At 38.8% G+C, this 17,013-nt stretch overlaps 1 protein-coding gene across 1 annotated transcript in view; it reads right to left on the reverse strand.

Moving 5' to 3' along the window:
* TTC3 (tetratricopeptide repeat domain 3) overlaps positions 1–17,013 on the reverse strand; it is an 87,431-nt gene that overhangs the window by 18,774 nt on the left and 51,644 nt on the right. Inside the window, exons 22-30 of the mRNA XM_058044983.1 lie at positions 12,606–12,747; positions 10,111–10,233; positions 9,884–9,985; positions 9,447–9,539; positions 9,174–9,238; positions 8,432–8,571; positions 3,527–3,838; positions 1,573–1,836; positions 1,267–1,313 (exon numbers count right to left, since the gene is read on the reverse strand). Coding sequence (XP_057900966.1) covers positions 1,267–1,313; positions 1,573–1,836; positions 3,527–3,838; positions 8,432–8,571; positions 9,174–9,238; positions 9,447–9,539; positions 9,884–9,985; positions 10,111–10,233; positions 12,606–12,747 — 1,288 coding nt within the window. The remainder of the gene's footprint in view (positions 1–1,266; positions 1,314–1,572; positions 1,837–3,526; positions 3,839–8,431; positions 8,572–9,173; positions 9,239–9,446; positions 9,540–9,883; positions 9,986–10,110; positions 10,234–12,605; positions 12,748–17,013) is intronic.

Below are 17,013 nucleotides of genomic sequence, written 5' to 3' on the forward strand. Positions count from 1 at the left end.
CTGCCTCTCCTTATCATCTACATTAAAAATTCTGCATTTCATTACCTTCTACATTTAAAATTCTTCATTTTATTAATGTACACTTGAAAATTCTGCATTTTTAATATGTGCACTAAAAAGTCTGCATTTTATTAATGTGCACATTAAAAATTCTGTATTTTATTCATGTGTGCATTAAAAACTGCATTTTATTAATGTGTACATTTAAATTTCTTCATTTTATTAACATGCAAATTAAAATTTCTGCATTTTATTAATGTGCACATTAAAAATTCTGCATGTAATTAATGTGTAGATTTTTTAAAAATCTGCCTTTCCTTAGCATGTACATTAAAAACTCTAAATTTTATTAACATTTACATTTAAAATTTTTCATTTTATTAATGTACACTTTAAAATTCTGCACTTTTTAATATGTGCACTAAAAAGTCTGCATTTTATTAATGTGCACATTAAAAACTCTGAATTTTATTAATGTGTGTATTAAAAACTGCATTTTATTAATGTGTACATTTAAATGTCTTCATTTTATTAACATGCAAATTAAAATTTCTGCATTTTATTAATGTGCACATTAAAAATTCTGCATGTAATTAATGTGTAGATTTTTAAAAAATCTGCCTTTCCTTAGCATGTACATTAAAAACTCTGAATTTTATTAACATTTACATTTAAAATTCTTCATTTTATTAATGTACACTTTAGAATTCTGCATTTTGTGAATACGTACATTAAAAAGTTTACATTTTATTTAAGTGCACATTAAAAATTCTGAATTTTCTTATTGTGTGCATTAAACCCTGCACTTTATTAATGTGTGCATTTAAATTTCTTCATTTTATTAATGTGCAAATTAAAAATTCTGCATTTTTTTAGCGTGCACACTAAAAATTCTGAATTTCTTAATATGTACATGAATTAACTCTAAACCTTTATTGTGAATCAAAAGTAAATCCTGGGTTTGTAAAGGTAAATTTAACTGCAGGCAAGAACTTCAATGAGGGTTCCTAAAATACAGAATTAACTGAAATCCAAAATCTATTTCTGCCAATTGGATTTTAATGATGACACCAATCAAAAAGTGATTCAGAATGAGGCAAACTTGGAAAAATTATTATTAAATAATTCAAATAATTTAAGAAAAGGGAGGTAAAACTGATTAAAATTCCAATAAATCTGGAGGGCCAGGCTGAAAAATATTTCCTTTTCTAAAACAGCAAAAAGTTCTTTGTGAGCTGAGGCCAAACAGAAATGAAATTCACTTACTGATAAATTCTCATTTCCCTGCTTCTTTAATATAATGGTTGGATCATCTGTGGGAAGGACAAAATTCATGGTGATTGATGGAAATAACAATATTTTAATTAATATAACAATAAAATAACAATATTTTAATTAATTTACAATTTAATTTAATTTATAATTCCTGTGAAATCACAGGAATTATTGCTCTAATCTTTTACCCAACACCACCAAAGCAGCTCCACACCTGCAGCTGCAGGACTTCCATGCTAAAAATGCACAATAAAAATGAATTTTTGCTGGAAATGCTTGATCCTTTTGGCCACTCACCCATTTTATCAAAGAATTCATCTAAAGCTTGATGGAGCTGTGGGAAATGTTGTCTGTTTTCTTCTAAAAGCCATATAAAACACCGGGATTTCTCTAGGGGAGGGGCGAGGAAATAATCACAAATTTCTTTCTTTCCACCACCAGCTGCCACACTATCAAATTTACTGCCATATTTCTGGTTCCACAGTGGAGTTAAAATAGAAAAGTCAAGCTCTTGCAGAACTTGGCCATATTGAAGGAGAAAATTTTTTGTAGCTGTCAGACCTGGAAAAGATGGAAAAAAAAAAATCCCAATATTTCATTCCAGCTTTAAATTTTTAAATTTTTAATGCTTAAAATGTGATATTGCTCTTCAAAAGGGCAGGAGTTTGGTCTAGAAATTCAATGTACAGATGGTGCGAGAGCTTTTGTGTCCTGGAAATGCAAACAAAAAATGAGCAATGGGGTTGGTATAAATTCTACTCTCAGAAATTATTATTTGTATAATAATAACAACAAGATTTGGATCTATTCTGGGATGGGATGGGAGTCAATAGATTAGAACAGAATTCTAAGAATTCTAGGAATTCTTGGAAGGATATGAATATTAGGTAAAGCAAAATGAACAACCCCAAACCCCAAAATCCACTTTTTTTTCCATTATAAACCCAACAGGGAACTGCAGAGCATCAACACAAAATTGCTTCCAAGTTTAATGGTAAAACCCCATTATTTACTCTCCAAAACCAGATTATTGCTACAAATATCAGCGTTTAAACCCATTCTGGAATTTTAAGGCCATTTAAAATTTTTTGAATTTTTAGACCCATTCTGGAATCTTAAGACCATTTAAAAATTGTTGAATTTTCTCTGCTGAGCTCCTGGGTTCACCCAGGCTGTGTTCCCCTCTGGAAATGGGGGAAAGGACAAAGAGGAGAAGTTTTACTTTGCAGTTCCAAATGAGTAAAAAGGAGAATTTTTTGTGCTTTCAGAACCCAACAGGAAACTGCAGAGCACCAACACAAAATTGCTTCCAAGTATAATGGTAAAACCCCATTATTTACTCTCCAAAACCAGATTATTGCTACAAATATCAGCGTTTAAACCCATTCTGGAATTTTAAGGCCATGGAATCATTGAATTTTCTCTGCCAAATCCCTGCCGAGCTCCTGAGGCACCCCGGTTCTGTTCCCCTCAGTAAACCAGGGACAGGACAAAGAGGAGAAGTTTTCCTTTGCTGTTTCAAATGAGGAAAAATGAGAATTTTCTGTGCTCCCAGAACCCAGCCAGGTGATCCAGGTGCTGCACCCACTTGTGCACTGTGGGATCCACCTCTCCCAGCTGGAGAATTATAAACCCACCATGAAATTTTTCCAAGTTTAATGGTAAAACCCCACCATTATTTACTCTCCAAAACGAGATTATTGCTACAAACATCACCATTTAAACCCATTCTGGAATTTTAAGGCCATTTAAAAATTGTTGAATTTTCTCTGCCGAGCTTGTGGGCCACCCCGGTTTTGCTCCCCTCAGTAAACCAGGGACAGGACAAAGAGGAGAAGTTTTCCTTTGCAGTTTCAAAGGAGGAAAAAGGAGAATTTCCTGTGCTCTCAGAACCCACCCCGGTGATCCAGGTGCTGCAGCCACTTGTGCACTGTGGGATCCACCTCTCCCAGCTGGAGAATTATAAACCCAGCAGCAAACTGCAGAGCACCAACATGAAATTATTTCCAACTTTAATGCCAACACCCCATTATTTACTCTCCAAAACCAGATTATTGCTACAAATATCAGCGTTTAAACCCATTCTGGAATTTTAAGGCCATTTAAAAATTGTTCAATTTTCTCCGCTGAGTTCCTGAGCCACCCCGGTTTTGTTCCCCTCAGTAAATCAGGGACAGGACAAAGAGGAGAAGTTTTCCTTTGCTGTTTCAAATAAGGAAAAATGAGAATTTTCTGTGCTCTCAGAACCCACCCCGGTGATCCAGGTGCTGCAGCCACTTGTGCACTTTGGCATCCACCTCTGCCAGCTGGCTCAGCACGTGCAGGAAGGCCCTGCTCCGCACCCGGCTCCTCTCCTGCATCACGGAGCTCAGCAGCTGCTCCAGCACCTCCTGGGCACCGTGGATTTGGGAATAAGAGCTGAAATCCTGCTCCCTGATCACCCCCCAGGCCAGCAACTCCTTCAGCAGCCTGGCAGTGTCAGGGACAGCAGCTTTGATCTTCTCGGAATGGCGCCGGATGTGCTGCAGGATTTGGTCCCCAGCGTATAAATCCTGGCCAGGACCTGGAAAAGTCAAAATGTTCCAATTTTAAAGGCACAAATCCAGCAAGATTTCATTGTCCTTACCACAATTCCAACTTAAGGAGTAACTTTAAAAAGCTTAAAAATCTTTAAAAAGCTCAAAAACCTTTAAAAACCTCAAAAACCAACTTAGAAAGCACAGATAATTTAAGTGGTGTTTGTAATTGTTTTACACTGAGAATTACAGGATGCGAAGAATTATTTTTCCCCATACATCCTGAGCATTAGGAATTTGACCCAATTTGATTTGATTTCAATTTCTGTTTAAAGAAACAAACTCCTTGCCCAGATTGAAGGATGAGGTCACAGTGACCTGCAGTGGCTCCAAGGATCACAGCTAAAGATGAGGCAGAGAAAAGGAGAGAGCAAATATTGAAAACAAAGCAAACAGGAAATAAATGAAATAAAAATAAAAATAAATGAAATAAAAATAAAAAAAATAAAATAAAAATAAAAATAAAAATTTTACAAATCCACAGGGAAGCCAACATCTCCCAAATTTCCAGGACATGCCATCAAACAGGGAACAGGCACCCAGAGAGCATGGGATTGAAAAAATACACCCAGAGTATTTAACAGGGAATCCTAGGAAATGATACATTAATTATATCCCAAATTGATAATACAGACCCAAAATAAATTTACCAACATCCCCCTTTTTTCTGTGCCTTGAGAAGCTGCAGGGAATTCCCAGCTCTGCAATGCGGAGCAGCCAACATCCAGCAAGGGAAAGCTGAAGCTTTAAATGCCTACAAAGGCTGAAGTATTTTTATTTTCCCCAACCATCTGGAATGTACTTTTCATGATCACTCTGTCTTTATTTCAGATATTTTTTTCTCTAACAGGGTCCCCAGGTGCTTTTTCAATGGGTTCATCCCTTTCCAAAGGGTTCACTCAGAATTGGAGCCTTGCCCCTCTCCAGGCTGATCCTGCAGGAAGCAGCCAAGGGAAAATTGGGGTTTTCTACAAGGAATTAAATTATGCAGGAATGAAACCACACAGTTGTCACTGTGATATATTCTGAAAAATCCCTCCATCAGGATTTTTCTCCTGAGAAGACTCAGAAAAGAAATGTAAACAATAATTATCTGATTGCTTGGAATGTGGCTGGAGATCATTTACCAACAGGGGCATCTTTGATTGGTTCCGTGTGAATTGTTTTTAATTAATGACCAATCCCAGTCCAGCTGTGTTGGGACTCTGATCAATCACAAGTTTGTATTATTATTTTATCATTTCTTTATATATTTATATTGTTAAACTTTCTGATGTCTCCTTTCTCTTTCTTTAGTAATATAATATAATATAAATTGCTATAATAAATATAATATACTATAATAAATGTAACATACTATAATATACTATATTATAGTATAGTATATTATATACTATACTATAATGTAATGTAATATAATAAATATAATAAAAAATAGAAATTATATAAATGATAATACGATATATGATGATATGATATAAAAATTGCTATAAGTATAATATACTATAATAAATGTAACATACTATAATATACTATATTATAGTATAGTATATTATATACTATACTATAATGTAATGTAATTTAATAAATATAATAAAAATATAAAATATAAAAATTATATAATATGATATAATATGATATGATATGAATGATATGATATAATATGAATTGCTATAATAAGTATAATATACTATAATAAATGTAACATACTATAATATGCTATATTATAGTATAGTATATTATATACTAGACTATAATGTAATGTAATAAAAAATATAAATTATATAAATTATATAAATGATATAAAACGATATGATATGATGATATGATATATGATATGATATGGTGTAAATTGCTATAATAAGTATAATATACTATAATAAATGTAACATACTATAATATACTATATTATAGTATAGTACATTATATACTATACTATAATGTAATGTAATAAATGTAATAAAAAATATAAATGATATAAATGATATAAATGATATAAATTATATAATACGACATGATATGATATGATGATATGACATATGATATGATATTATATAAATTGCTATAATAAGTATAATATACTATAATAAATGTAACATACTATAATATACTATATTATAGTATAGTATATTATATACTATACTGCAATGCAATATAATATAATAAAAATATAAATTATATAAATTATATAATATAATATAATACGATATGATATGATATATGATATAATATAAATTGCTATAATAAGTATAATATACTATAATATAAATGTAACATACTATAATATACTATATTATAGTATAGTATATTATATACTATACTGTAATGTAATGTAATAAATATAATAAAAAAATATAAATTATATAAATTTTATAATATGATATGATATGATACGGCATAATGTAATGTAATATAATATGGCATAATGCAATGTAATGTAATGTAATGTAATGTAATGTAATGTAATGTAATGTACATCAGCCTTCTGAGAACTTGGAGTCAATTCTCACCTCTCACCTCATCCTGGGACCCCAACACCCCAACGATTATTAGCCACACACAGGGACACCCCCCAGCAACAAAAAACAGAAGTGAAATAAAATTTGTCCGAAGTAAAAATGGTAAAAATGCCAATTTTTCACAGGGGGGTGACGTCAGCGTGAGGATTCTGCTGGGATTGAGCTGCGGATGCTCAGAATGCTGATCCCACTGCTTTGTGCTGGCTCAGAACCCCAGGGAAACTGGGATCAGAACCCCAGAACCCCAGGGAAACTGGGATCAGAACCCCAGGGAAACTGGGATCAGAACCCCAGAACACCAGGGAAACTGAGATCAGAACCCCAGAACCCCAGGGAAACTGGGATCAGAACCCCAGGGAAACTGGGATCAGAACCCCAGAACCCCAGGGAAACTGGGATCAGAACCCCAGAATCCCAGAGAAACTGGGATCAGAATCCCAGAACCCCAGGGAAAATGGGATCAGAACCCCAGGGAAACTGGGATCAGAACCCCAGGTAAACTGGGACCAGAACCCCAGGGAAACTGGGATCAGAACCCCAGGGAAACTGGGACCAGAATCCCAGAACCCCAGGGAAACTGGGATCAGAACCCCAGGGAAACTGGGATCAGAACCCCAGGGAAACTGGGATCAGAACCCGAGAACCCCAGGGAAACTGGGATCAGAACCCCAGATCCCAGGGAAACTGGGATCAGAACCCCAGGGAAACTGGGATCAGAACCCGAGAACCCCAGGGAAACTGGGATCAGAACCCCAGGTAAACTGGGATCAGAACCCCAGAACCCCAGGGAAACTGGGATCAGAACCCGAGAACCCCAGGGAAACTGGGATCAGAACCCCAGGGAAACTGGGATCAGAACCCCAGATCCCAGGGAAACTGGGATCAGAACCCCAGGGAAACTGGGATCAGAATCCCAGGGAAACTGGGATCAGAACCCCAGATCCCAGGGAAACTGGGATCAGAACCCCAGGGAAACTGGGATCAGAACCCCAGAATCTCAGAGAAACTGGGATCAGAACCCCAGAACCCCAGGGAAACTGGGACCAGAACCCCAGGGAAACTGGGATCAGAACCCCAGGGAAACTGGGACCAGAACCCCAGGGAAACTGGGATCAGAACCCCAGAATCCCAGGGAAACTGGGATCAGAACCCCAGAACCCCAGGGAAACTGGGATCAGAACCCCAGAACTCCAGGTAAACTGGGATCAGAACCTCAGGGAAACTGGGATCAGAACCCCAGAACCCCAGGGAAACTGGGATCAGAACCCCAGGGAAACTGGGATCAGAACCCCAGGGAAACTGGGACCAGAACCCCAGGGAAACTGGGATCAGAACCCCAGGGAAACTGGGATCAGAACCCGAGAACCCCAGGGAAACTGGGATCAGAACCCCAGATCCCAGGGAAACTGGGATCAGAACCCCAGGGAAACTGGGATCAGAACCCGAGAACCCCAGGGAAACTGGGATCAGAACCCCAGGTAAACTGGGATCAGAACCCCAGAACCCCAGGGAAACTGGGATCAGAACCCGAGAACCCCAGGGAAACTGGGATCAGAACCCCAGGGAAACTGGGATCAGAACCCCAGATCCCAGGGAAACTGGGATCAGAACCCCAGGGAAACTGGGATCAGAACCCCAGATCCCAGGGAAACTGGGATCAGAACCCCAGGGAAACTGGGATCAGAACCCCAGAATCTCAGAGAAACTGGGATCAGAACCCCAGAACCCCAGGGAAACTGGGACCAGAACCCCAGGGAAACTGGGATCAGAACCCCAGGGAAACTGGGACCAGAACCCCAGGGAAACTGGGATCAGAACCCCAGAATCCCAGGGAAACTGGGATCAGAACCCCAGAACCCCAGGGAAACTGGGATCAGAACCCCAGGGAAACTGGGATCAGAACCCCAGAATCCCAGGTAAAGAGAGGCTGGAAAATCCCTCCGGGATCACCAAGCCCAGCTCTGCTCCCACCCTGTCCCAGCCCGGAGCTCCCAGGACCCCAAAGCTGCAGCTCCCCCCCTTCCCTGGAGCCCCCAGCCCCACGTCCCCAGTGTCACCCACCCCTGTGCTGGCTGCCCTGGGGCTGCTCGCTCCCCTCCTGCTTCTGCTCAGCTTCTCTCCTGGCACAGCTCCTCCTGGCCGCCTCCCGCGCTTCCTTTCGCCATTTCTTCTTTTCTTGCTTTAGTTTTATGTTCCTAAGGCTGCAAGAAGCAATGCAGCAGCCAGCCAAAGGTTAATTTAGGTGTAAAAAATTACACTGGAAAGCACAAATGCAATGAAAGTGGTCTTCACTTAGGAGCAGAGACCGCAAAAATTCATAAAAACATTGGTTTTCTCAAGTTGCACCAACTTTTACTCCCACTAAAGATGTTTAAATTAGGATTGGCTCCAATACTCTTATTCTTAATTTATAACTCAGCATTTTCAACCAAATATTAACATTTTATTAATTTCATTTTTAAAAATCTGTTTTGTTTGTCCTTTCAGCTTAATTCCTCATTATTTAAAGTTTAATTGACCAAAAAAATAAAATTACCAACTCAGTTATGTGAAATATCTGAGTATCAGTAACTACAGCAGCAGATGCATAAAATGCATTTATATTTACACTTTCTAAACATTCACAAAGAATAAATTCTGTGGAACAATTTAAATGCTTTTACCATTGGATTATAATGGATTTTACCAGATTTTTTTGGTTTATCAGGCAAAGGGCAAGGATAACTTTCCAAAATATTTGTAAAAAAGGCAGGAAAGTCCCTCCTGCTTTGCTCCAAATCAATTAAAAAAGGGCAAATCTTACCTTGTGCATTTCTGTTTTATACAGGCCCTTGGGGGTTCCTTCAGTTTTGGGATTTTTTGTTCAAACTACCAAAACAAGGGACAGGACAGGAATTAAATCTGGGTTATGGCAAAACAAACCCCACAATCATTTCTGCTTCTCTCAGGTCAGTATTGCCCTGGGGAGAATTCTCCATTTTCCTGTGCCTTTTTTTATTTTTGCAGTTATCCTCATTTATCACTTTATCCCCCTTAACATTCCAATTAATTTCACATAAAACATGACCATACTTACTTCACATTTTACCACCCCAGGAGGACTGAAAATAACTATTTTTGAAATAAGGCCTTTACAATCAGGAGTAAAACACATTTCCTTAAGGAAATCCTGCAGGAGAAAAGGACACACACAACAAAGGCAATTAAATCCACACATCATTTATACCCCTGCACAAATTAATTCCACAATTTGAGGTGACCAAAGCAATCAAAGGAAACACAATCCCAAACTCTTCCTGGGATGGGTAGAAAATCAAAAATCATGGAAAATCTGTGGCATTTTGTATTCTTTTATTCTCTCCTCCAACCTCACACCCAAAAGCCAACTTCCAGAATAATTTTCCAGATTTCCTTTCATTTTATCCTGGCTGCAGAATTTTGTGGAATTCCTTGACATATCTCAATGCTATGATCTTAAAAAAAAATAAAATTCCAGCATGGCAAAGGCCTCACCTTATCATTTTTATCACTGTAGCTTGCTGTTTTCAGCTTTTTCCAGCAGCTGATGTGGAATTCCACTCTACACTGCTGACAGCAGATAACACGTATAAAACCCTAAAAATGGCAAAAATGGAACATTTTTAAGCAAAACCACAACAAAATGCAGGGCTGAGCTTGGCAGACCATATAAAAAGGGGCAGAAAATAGATCAAGTTTTACTTTTCAAACTGAAAATTTACCTTAAAGTCTGGGTCTGTAAAATATATTTGGATTTTGGAGTAGCCATGGCACTGCTGATATCGACAAACAGCATCTGGCTCTGGGGGGAATTTACATTCCTCAATATAATTCCTTAAAGCCATCTGGAAAACAGAGAATGGTCAGAGTTAGAGAGCACAGAACCAGGAAAAGATTCAACTTCTACAATTCCTTAAAGCCATCTGGAAAACACAGAATGGTCAGAGTTAAAGAGCACAGAACCAGGAAAAGATTCAACTTCTGTAATTCCTTAAAGCCAGCTGGAAAACACAGAATGGTCAGAGTTAAAGAGCACAGAACCAGGAAAAGATTCAACTTCTACTCACAAACTCCTGGGGACAGCAGTGAAACACATCCCTCTAGGCAGAGCAGTGACTAATCCCAAAAATTAATATAATATTAAACTGTTTTCTAGTGAAACCAGGCAAGATTGGCCTTTTATGGCCAAAATATTCCAGGGGTTGCTGGAAGTGCTGGCAGCTGAGAGCTCACAGACTCAAACACCCAGAAAATGCAGGTTTGTCCCAGGCCAGTGTCCCGTTGTCCAAATGGTTTTATCACTGTGCAAATGATTAAACATTATGGGGGAAAAAATGGGGTTTTTTTGGTAATTTCTGAAGATCCCCAGCATTTCCAGAGTGCCTCACCTGGCACCTGGGCTGAGGAACAAGCTGAGAGCTGGGCCTGGGGAACCAGCGAGGTGTCCCAGGGTGAATCCTGAGGGAAAGATTTCATGTGGAATCAGGGAATTCAGGGATTTCATGTGGAAACCACGCCTCAGGTTTGAGCTTTTGTATTTTTCAGGTTCTGAGCTGCTTTAGTGTGTGGGTCTGGGCTTCATATTATGGGATGGTGAGCCAAGAGCACACCAAGAACAGAGCCCTGATGAAGGCTGGCAGGGATCTGCATTGTGCAGAGCTCCCTGACCATGGATGGATGGATGGATGGATCCACATTGTCTCTGAGGAATCCTGAGGGTGGATTTAGTAGCAAAAAGCCCAGAAATGCTGTTCCTACCACAAACTCTGCCTCAGGTTTGAGCTTTTAATATTTTCACATTCTGTGCTGCTTTAGTGTGTGGCTCTGGTTTCACATTCAGGGATGGTGAGCTCTGTGCACAGAGCAGGGAGACAAAACAATTCCTGCTCCAGCTGGGCACCAAGGACAAATGAGCCAAATCTCAGCCCAGGAGCACAAACCCCGTGGGCTGGAGAGAGAAAAACAAGCAGGGTGGGACTGCAGGGCTAAAGCTGGAATGGGACAATGAACTGCAAGGTGCAAATGGAGCAGAACTGATCCCAGGGACAGAGCCCGTGCCCGGCCGTGCATTTTGGGGCCATTTTGGTTCATCCTGGGTGCAGCCCTGGCTGGGCTCTGGTGCTGCCCAAGGTGCATCCATGGAGGAGATGCTGTGAATAAATCCCTGCTTTATTCTTTAGCTCTGTCCAGCCTCTGCTCTAGGTCACAAGGCATCAGACTGAGCCCAGATTAATTAAACACCACCAAGAACAGAGCCCTGATGAAGGCTGGCAGGGATCTGCATTGTGCAGAGCTCCCTGACCATGGATGGATGGATGGATCCACATTGTCTCTGAGAAATCCTGAGGGTGGATTTAATAGAAAAAGGCCCAGAAATGCTGTTCCTACCACAAACTCTGCAGGTCTGGGGATTTTGGCCAAGTGAAAAACCTTCCCAGTTCACTGTGTTAAAAATGCCTCTGTGCAGAGCAGCTCCTGGTGCCAGATTTTTCCAGTCAAACAGGGAATTTTACCACATAAATCCCAATGTTTTATCCAGGAACTATGGAGTTAAAGTCTCCTGGTTTAAATTTCGGTCTCTTGAGAAATTTAACCAAAAGTCTCTTCTGGCTTTAAATTTAAAACTTCTTGGTTCTGCCAGCTCAGATTTTGAACTGGTTCTCCCCAGAATTCTGTTGTGGGCTCACACCTGAAGGTTTGGGAGTGTGCAAGGAAGGGAATCAAACATGACTCCAAAATCACTGGGGCTGGAAAGGGAATCAAACATGATTCCAAAATCACTGGGGCTGGAAAAGAGCTCCAAAATCCAACCTGGGACACATCCCCATCTTGTCACTGAGTGCCACACACCAGGCCCTGCCTGGCCAATTCTGATAAATGATAAATAAAAAAATTAGAAATGAAAAAACGGTAAATGGAAAAATGATCAATGGAAAAATGCTAAAAAATGATAAACAAAAAATGATAAACCAAAAATGATGGAAAATGATAAATGGAAAATGGCTACACCTTGTGAGCTCAAACAAAGCTGCTTCTCCAAACTCACTGGCCTGTGGAAGCTGCACAATTCCCATTGTGGAAAAAGGAGAACTGGAATTTCCCCAACAGGAATTTCAGCCTCAGTGTCCTGCCTGCTGCTCCCCATCCTTCCTGTATCCCTGGGAGGAGCAGGACAATTTTCTATTTCTTTTTTTTTTTATAATTTATTTAAACATACCTGTAAATTCTCTATTCGCGTCTCCTCGATGACCTGAGTTGTTCCTGGCCAGGTTAAAACTCCAGGGAAAAGATTGTGATCAATCATCAGCTTTGACCTCAGGAATTGGTGGAGGGCATGAACAAACCTGGATTTGGAACAGGTCAAACACACTCAGATCCCCTGGGAACAAAAATTTCCTAAAATTTCCAAAAATTTCCACCATCAATTTTTATCCTGCCAGGAGCAAACAGTGGTGACTGAGAGGATGGGGGATGAGAGAGCAGCTGGATCATTAAATGCTGGTTTGGGATTTTTTAATTTTTGTTAATGTTGGGATTGAAGTGTTTGAGATGGTATTCTGTATTATATTTGGATATATTTATTATTTTTTATTTACAGTTTTATAAGTTGTGAGTTCTATAGCATTTTACTAATAAGTTACAAAATGGTTAATTTTTTTTTCTATATAGTTTTTAAGGTTAAATTACCTAATTAAGAAACGACCCTTAAATTATTTTTACTCTTAACTTAATGACTAATTATTCCTGTCTTGTAATGTGGATTTTTTGTCTTAGTGTAAAACACTAATTAAACTTGTGAAGGAGGAGGAAGAGGAGGAGGAGAAAAAGAAGGAGATGAAGAAGAAGAAGAAAGAGAAGGAGGAGGAGAAGGAGACGAAGATGAAGACGAAGAAAGAGAAGAAGAAAAAGAAGGAGGAGGAGGAGGAAAAGAAAGAGAAGGAGGAGAAGGAGGAGAAAGAGGAGGAGAAGGACAAGGTGGCAAAGAAGAAGGACCAACTTCTGCTTTAAAACTTTTATCTTGTTCTATAAACATTACTATATTCTAAAACTTTAAATTCTAGGTTTTCTACCTTGTGACATTGCACACTTCTAATTAAACTCCACACTTGTAATTACAGTGTAATTAATTAATTTTGGAAGTCTTCTCTATGGCTTTGGGTTAAATGCAGTGTTCTCTCGGGTGTCTGTGGCTTTCAGCAGAGAAAGTTTAAAATTCTCAGCATCCAGGGTTCCAATATTTCAATTTTCTGGTTATTTGGAGGTAAAACCCTGCAGGTGTGAGGGCAGGCAGGGATGAGCCTGGGATGCCAAGGGATCCATGGATGTGGGAAGGTTTATATATTAGGATTTTTATGTAAAGTTTGAGGTAAGAAATGCTGACTTAGAAATGTCATGGAATTGGATAGATATTGTTGAGAGAGAAATGGAATGAGAAATAAGTAAATAAATAAATTTCTGTAAATAAAACTAGATATTTTGGAGAAATAGAACGATGAAAAATGTATTGTACCAAGATTTATGAGGGGTAATTTTAGAGATGTAAAGTTTGAGGTAAGAAATGTTGGCTTAGAAATGTTATGGAATAGGATATTGTTGAGAGAGAAATGGAATTAGAAATAAATAAATAAATACTTTTAAGTAAATAAAACTAGATATTTTGGAGAAATAGAATGATTAAAATGTTTTGTAGTAAGATTTATGAGGGGTAATTTTAGAGATGTAAAGTTTGAGGTAAGAAATGCTGGCTTAGAAATGTTATGGAATAGGATATTGTTGAGAGAGAAATGGAATTAGAAATAAATAAATAAATACTTTTAAGTAAATAAAACTAGATATTTTGGAGAAATAGAATGATTTAAATGTTTTGTAGTAAGATTTATGAGGGGTAATTTTAGAGATGTAAAGTTTGAGGTAAGAAACGCTGGCTTAGAAATGTTATGGAATAGGATATTGTTGAGAGAGAAATGGAATTAGAAATAAATAAATAAATAATTTTCTGTAAATAAGACTAGATATTTTGGAGAAATAGAACTATGAAAAATGTACTGTAGTAAGGTTTATGAGGGGCAATTTTAAAAGATTGGTTTTCAGTTGGCTTCTGATAGTGATGGTGTGAATTACAACATCTGTCCTGTCTCAGCCTTCACAGGAGACTGAAAACGGAATAGAAGTTTTTAAAACCTCTCTCAGTTGCCCCATCTCTGGGTGAACAAAGGGCTTTATCCAGCAGCCACGGCTGCTGTCCCCCGTGCAGGGACCTTTTTGGGGTCAAGACTGCCAGGGAAATGATCCACGAGCACAGGAGTGGGATGCAATCCCAGGAAGCAGAAATTCCCTCAGAGCATCCACCAGCCCTGAGCAGGTGCTCTGAGCCACCCCCAGCAGGAGGGGAGACAGAAATACATAAAATTCAGTCCCAAACCTCCTTTATTTGGCATTATTTTGGCGTGGCAAGGGGGCAGGGAGAGGGGGGATGGCAGAGCCCCAGCTGGAGCCAGCACAGCCAGGCCCGGCTGTGCTTTATTTATTCCCTGCAGGATAAAGGGAGAAACACCCTGACCAAAACCTCCTTTGATGTTTTTTGTTCTGAGTTCTGTGTGTTTCTTTTATATATTGGAAGTTAATAAAGTTTTTTTTTCTCTTTATTCCTAAGCTGGAGCCTGCTTTGCTTTTTTTTATGATCACATCTCACAGCAGACAACACCAGGGAGAATTATTTTCATAATTCTGAGGAGCAGGGGAAAAAAACTTCCCCTTTTCCCCATCCCTGTGGGCAGCTCAGAGGGAGAAAAGCCAGGAATGAGGGAGTGAATTCCAGCCTGGGATGAAGGAGGGGAGCAGAAAGGGGATTTCAGTTGTTTCACTCTGTTTCCCACTCTCCAATTATCTTTTAATGAACAATAAATAATTTTTTCCTGACATTGTTTCCTGTGAGTCATTAGGAAATGATCTCCCTGCATTTACCTCCACCCTGGAGCTTTGCCAGGGAATTTCTCCCCTCTCCCTCAGAGGAGGAGATCACAACGGGATAAGGAGCCCCCACCACCACGGGCCTTTAGGGGGGATTTTGATCCCACAGAGCTCCAGGGACACCCCAAAATCCCCCCACCAGCTCCCCACAGGATTCCATGAGGGACAAAACCCCAGCAGGAATTTCTGGACCGGTGGGAGCAGCTCCAGCTTTTTTGCTCCCGGTTTTTTTCCTGTCCCGGCCCTGCATTCCAGGCTCTCCGTGTCCCTCTGGGCTGTGCCAGCTCAGAACTCATCCCCGCTTTATCAGCTCCAGGGAATTTGTGACTCACTGCGGCCTCTGCCCAGCCCAAGGCCGCCCTCCAGCTCCCCGGGGATGAGATAAAGCCAGATTTCTCTGGGATGCATTTTTCCCTCAGAACAAGGAGGGTTTGTTCTTTCCCTCTGAGCTCCCCCTCACTGCGGGGCTGGCATCCCTGAATCCCAAATATTCCCCCGAAACTGCTCAGCTCAGCAGCTCCCATCAGCAGCAATAACATTCCACTTGCATTCAATCCATTGGATTAAATCCACTGCATTGGATTAAACCTGGATTAAATTTATTGTATTAAACCTATTGTACTGAATCCATTGGATTAAACACACTTGGATTAAATACATAGGATTACGCCCACTGGATTAAATTTATTATATTGAACCCATTGTACTGAATCCATTGGATTAAACACACTGGGATTAAATCCATAGGATTACACCCACTGGATTAAACACACTGGATTTAATTTATTATATTAAACCCATTGTACTGAATCCATTGGATTAAACACACTTGGACTAAATACACTTGGATTAAATCCACTGGATTAAATCTATTGTATTAAATCTATTGTATTAAATCCATTGGATTAAACCCATTAGATTAAATCCATTTAATTAAACCCATTGGATTAAATCCATTGGATTAAACCCACTGGATTTAATTTATTGCATTAAACCCATTGTACTGAATCCATTGGATTAAACCCACTTGGACTAAATACACTTGGATTAAATCCATTGGATTAAATCTATGGGTTTAAACCCACTGGATTAAACTAATTTTATTAAATCCACTGGATTGAATCTACTGTATTAAAGCCATTGGATTAAATCTATTGTATTAAATCCATTGGATTAAACCCATTAGATTAAATCCATTTAATTAAACCCATTGGATTAAATCCATTGGATTAAACCCACTGGATTAAATGTATATGTATTAAACCCATTGTACTGAATCCATTGGATCAAACACACTGGGATTAAATCCATAGGATTACACCCACTGGATTAAACCCACTGGATTTAATTTATTATATTAAACCCATTGTACTGAATCCATTGGATTAAACACACTTGGACTAAATACACTTGGATTAAATCCATTGGATTAAATCTATGGGTTTAAACCCACTGGATTAAACTAATTTTATTAAATCCAATTGATTGAATCTATTGTATTAAATCCACTGGATTAAATCTATTGTATTAAATCCATTGGATTAAACCCATTAGATTAAATCCATTTAATTAAACCCATTGGATTAAATCCATTGGATTAAACCCACTTGGACTAAATACACTTGGATTAAATCCACTGGATTAAATTTATATAT

The sequence above is a fragment of the Melospiza georgiana genome, chromosome 2 (genome assembly GCF_028018845.1).
Source record: "Melospiza georgiana isolate bMelGeo1 chromosome 2, bMelGeo1.pri, whole genome shotgun sequence".
Classification (NCBI taxonomy): Eukaryota; Metazoa; Chordata; class Aves; order Passeriformes; family Passerellidae; genus Melospiza; species Melospiza georgiana.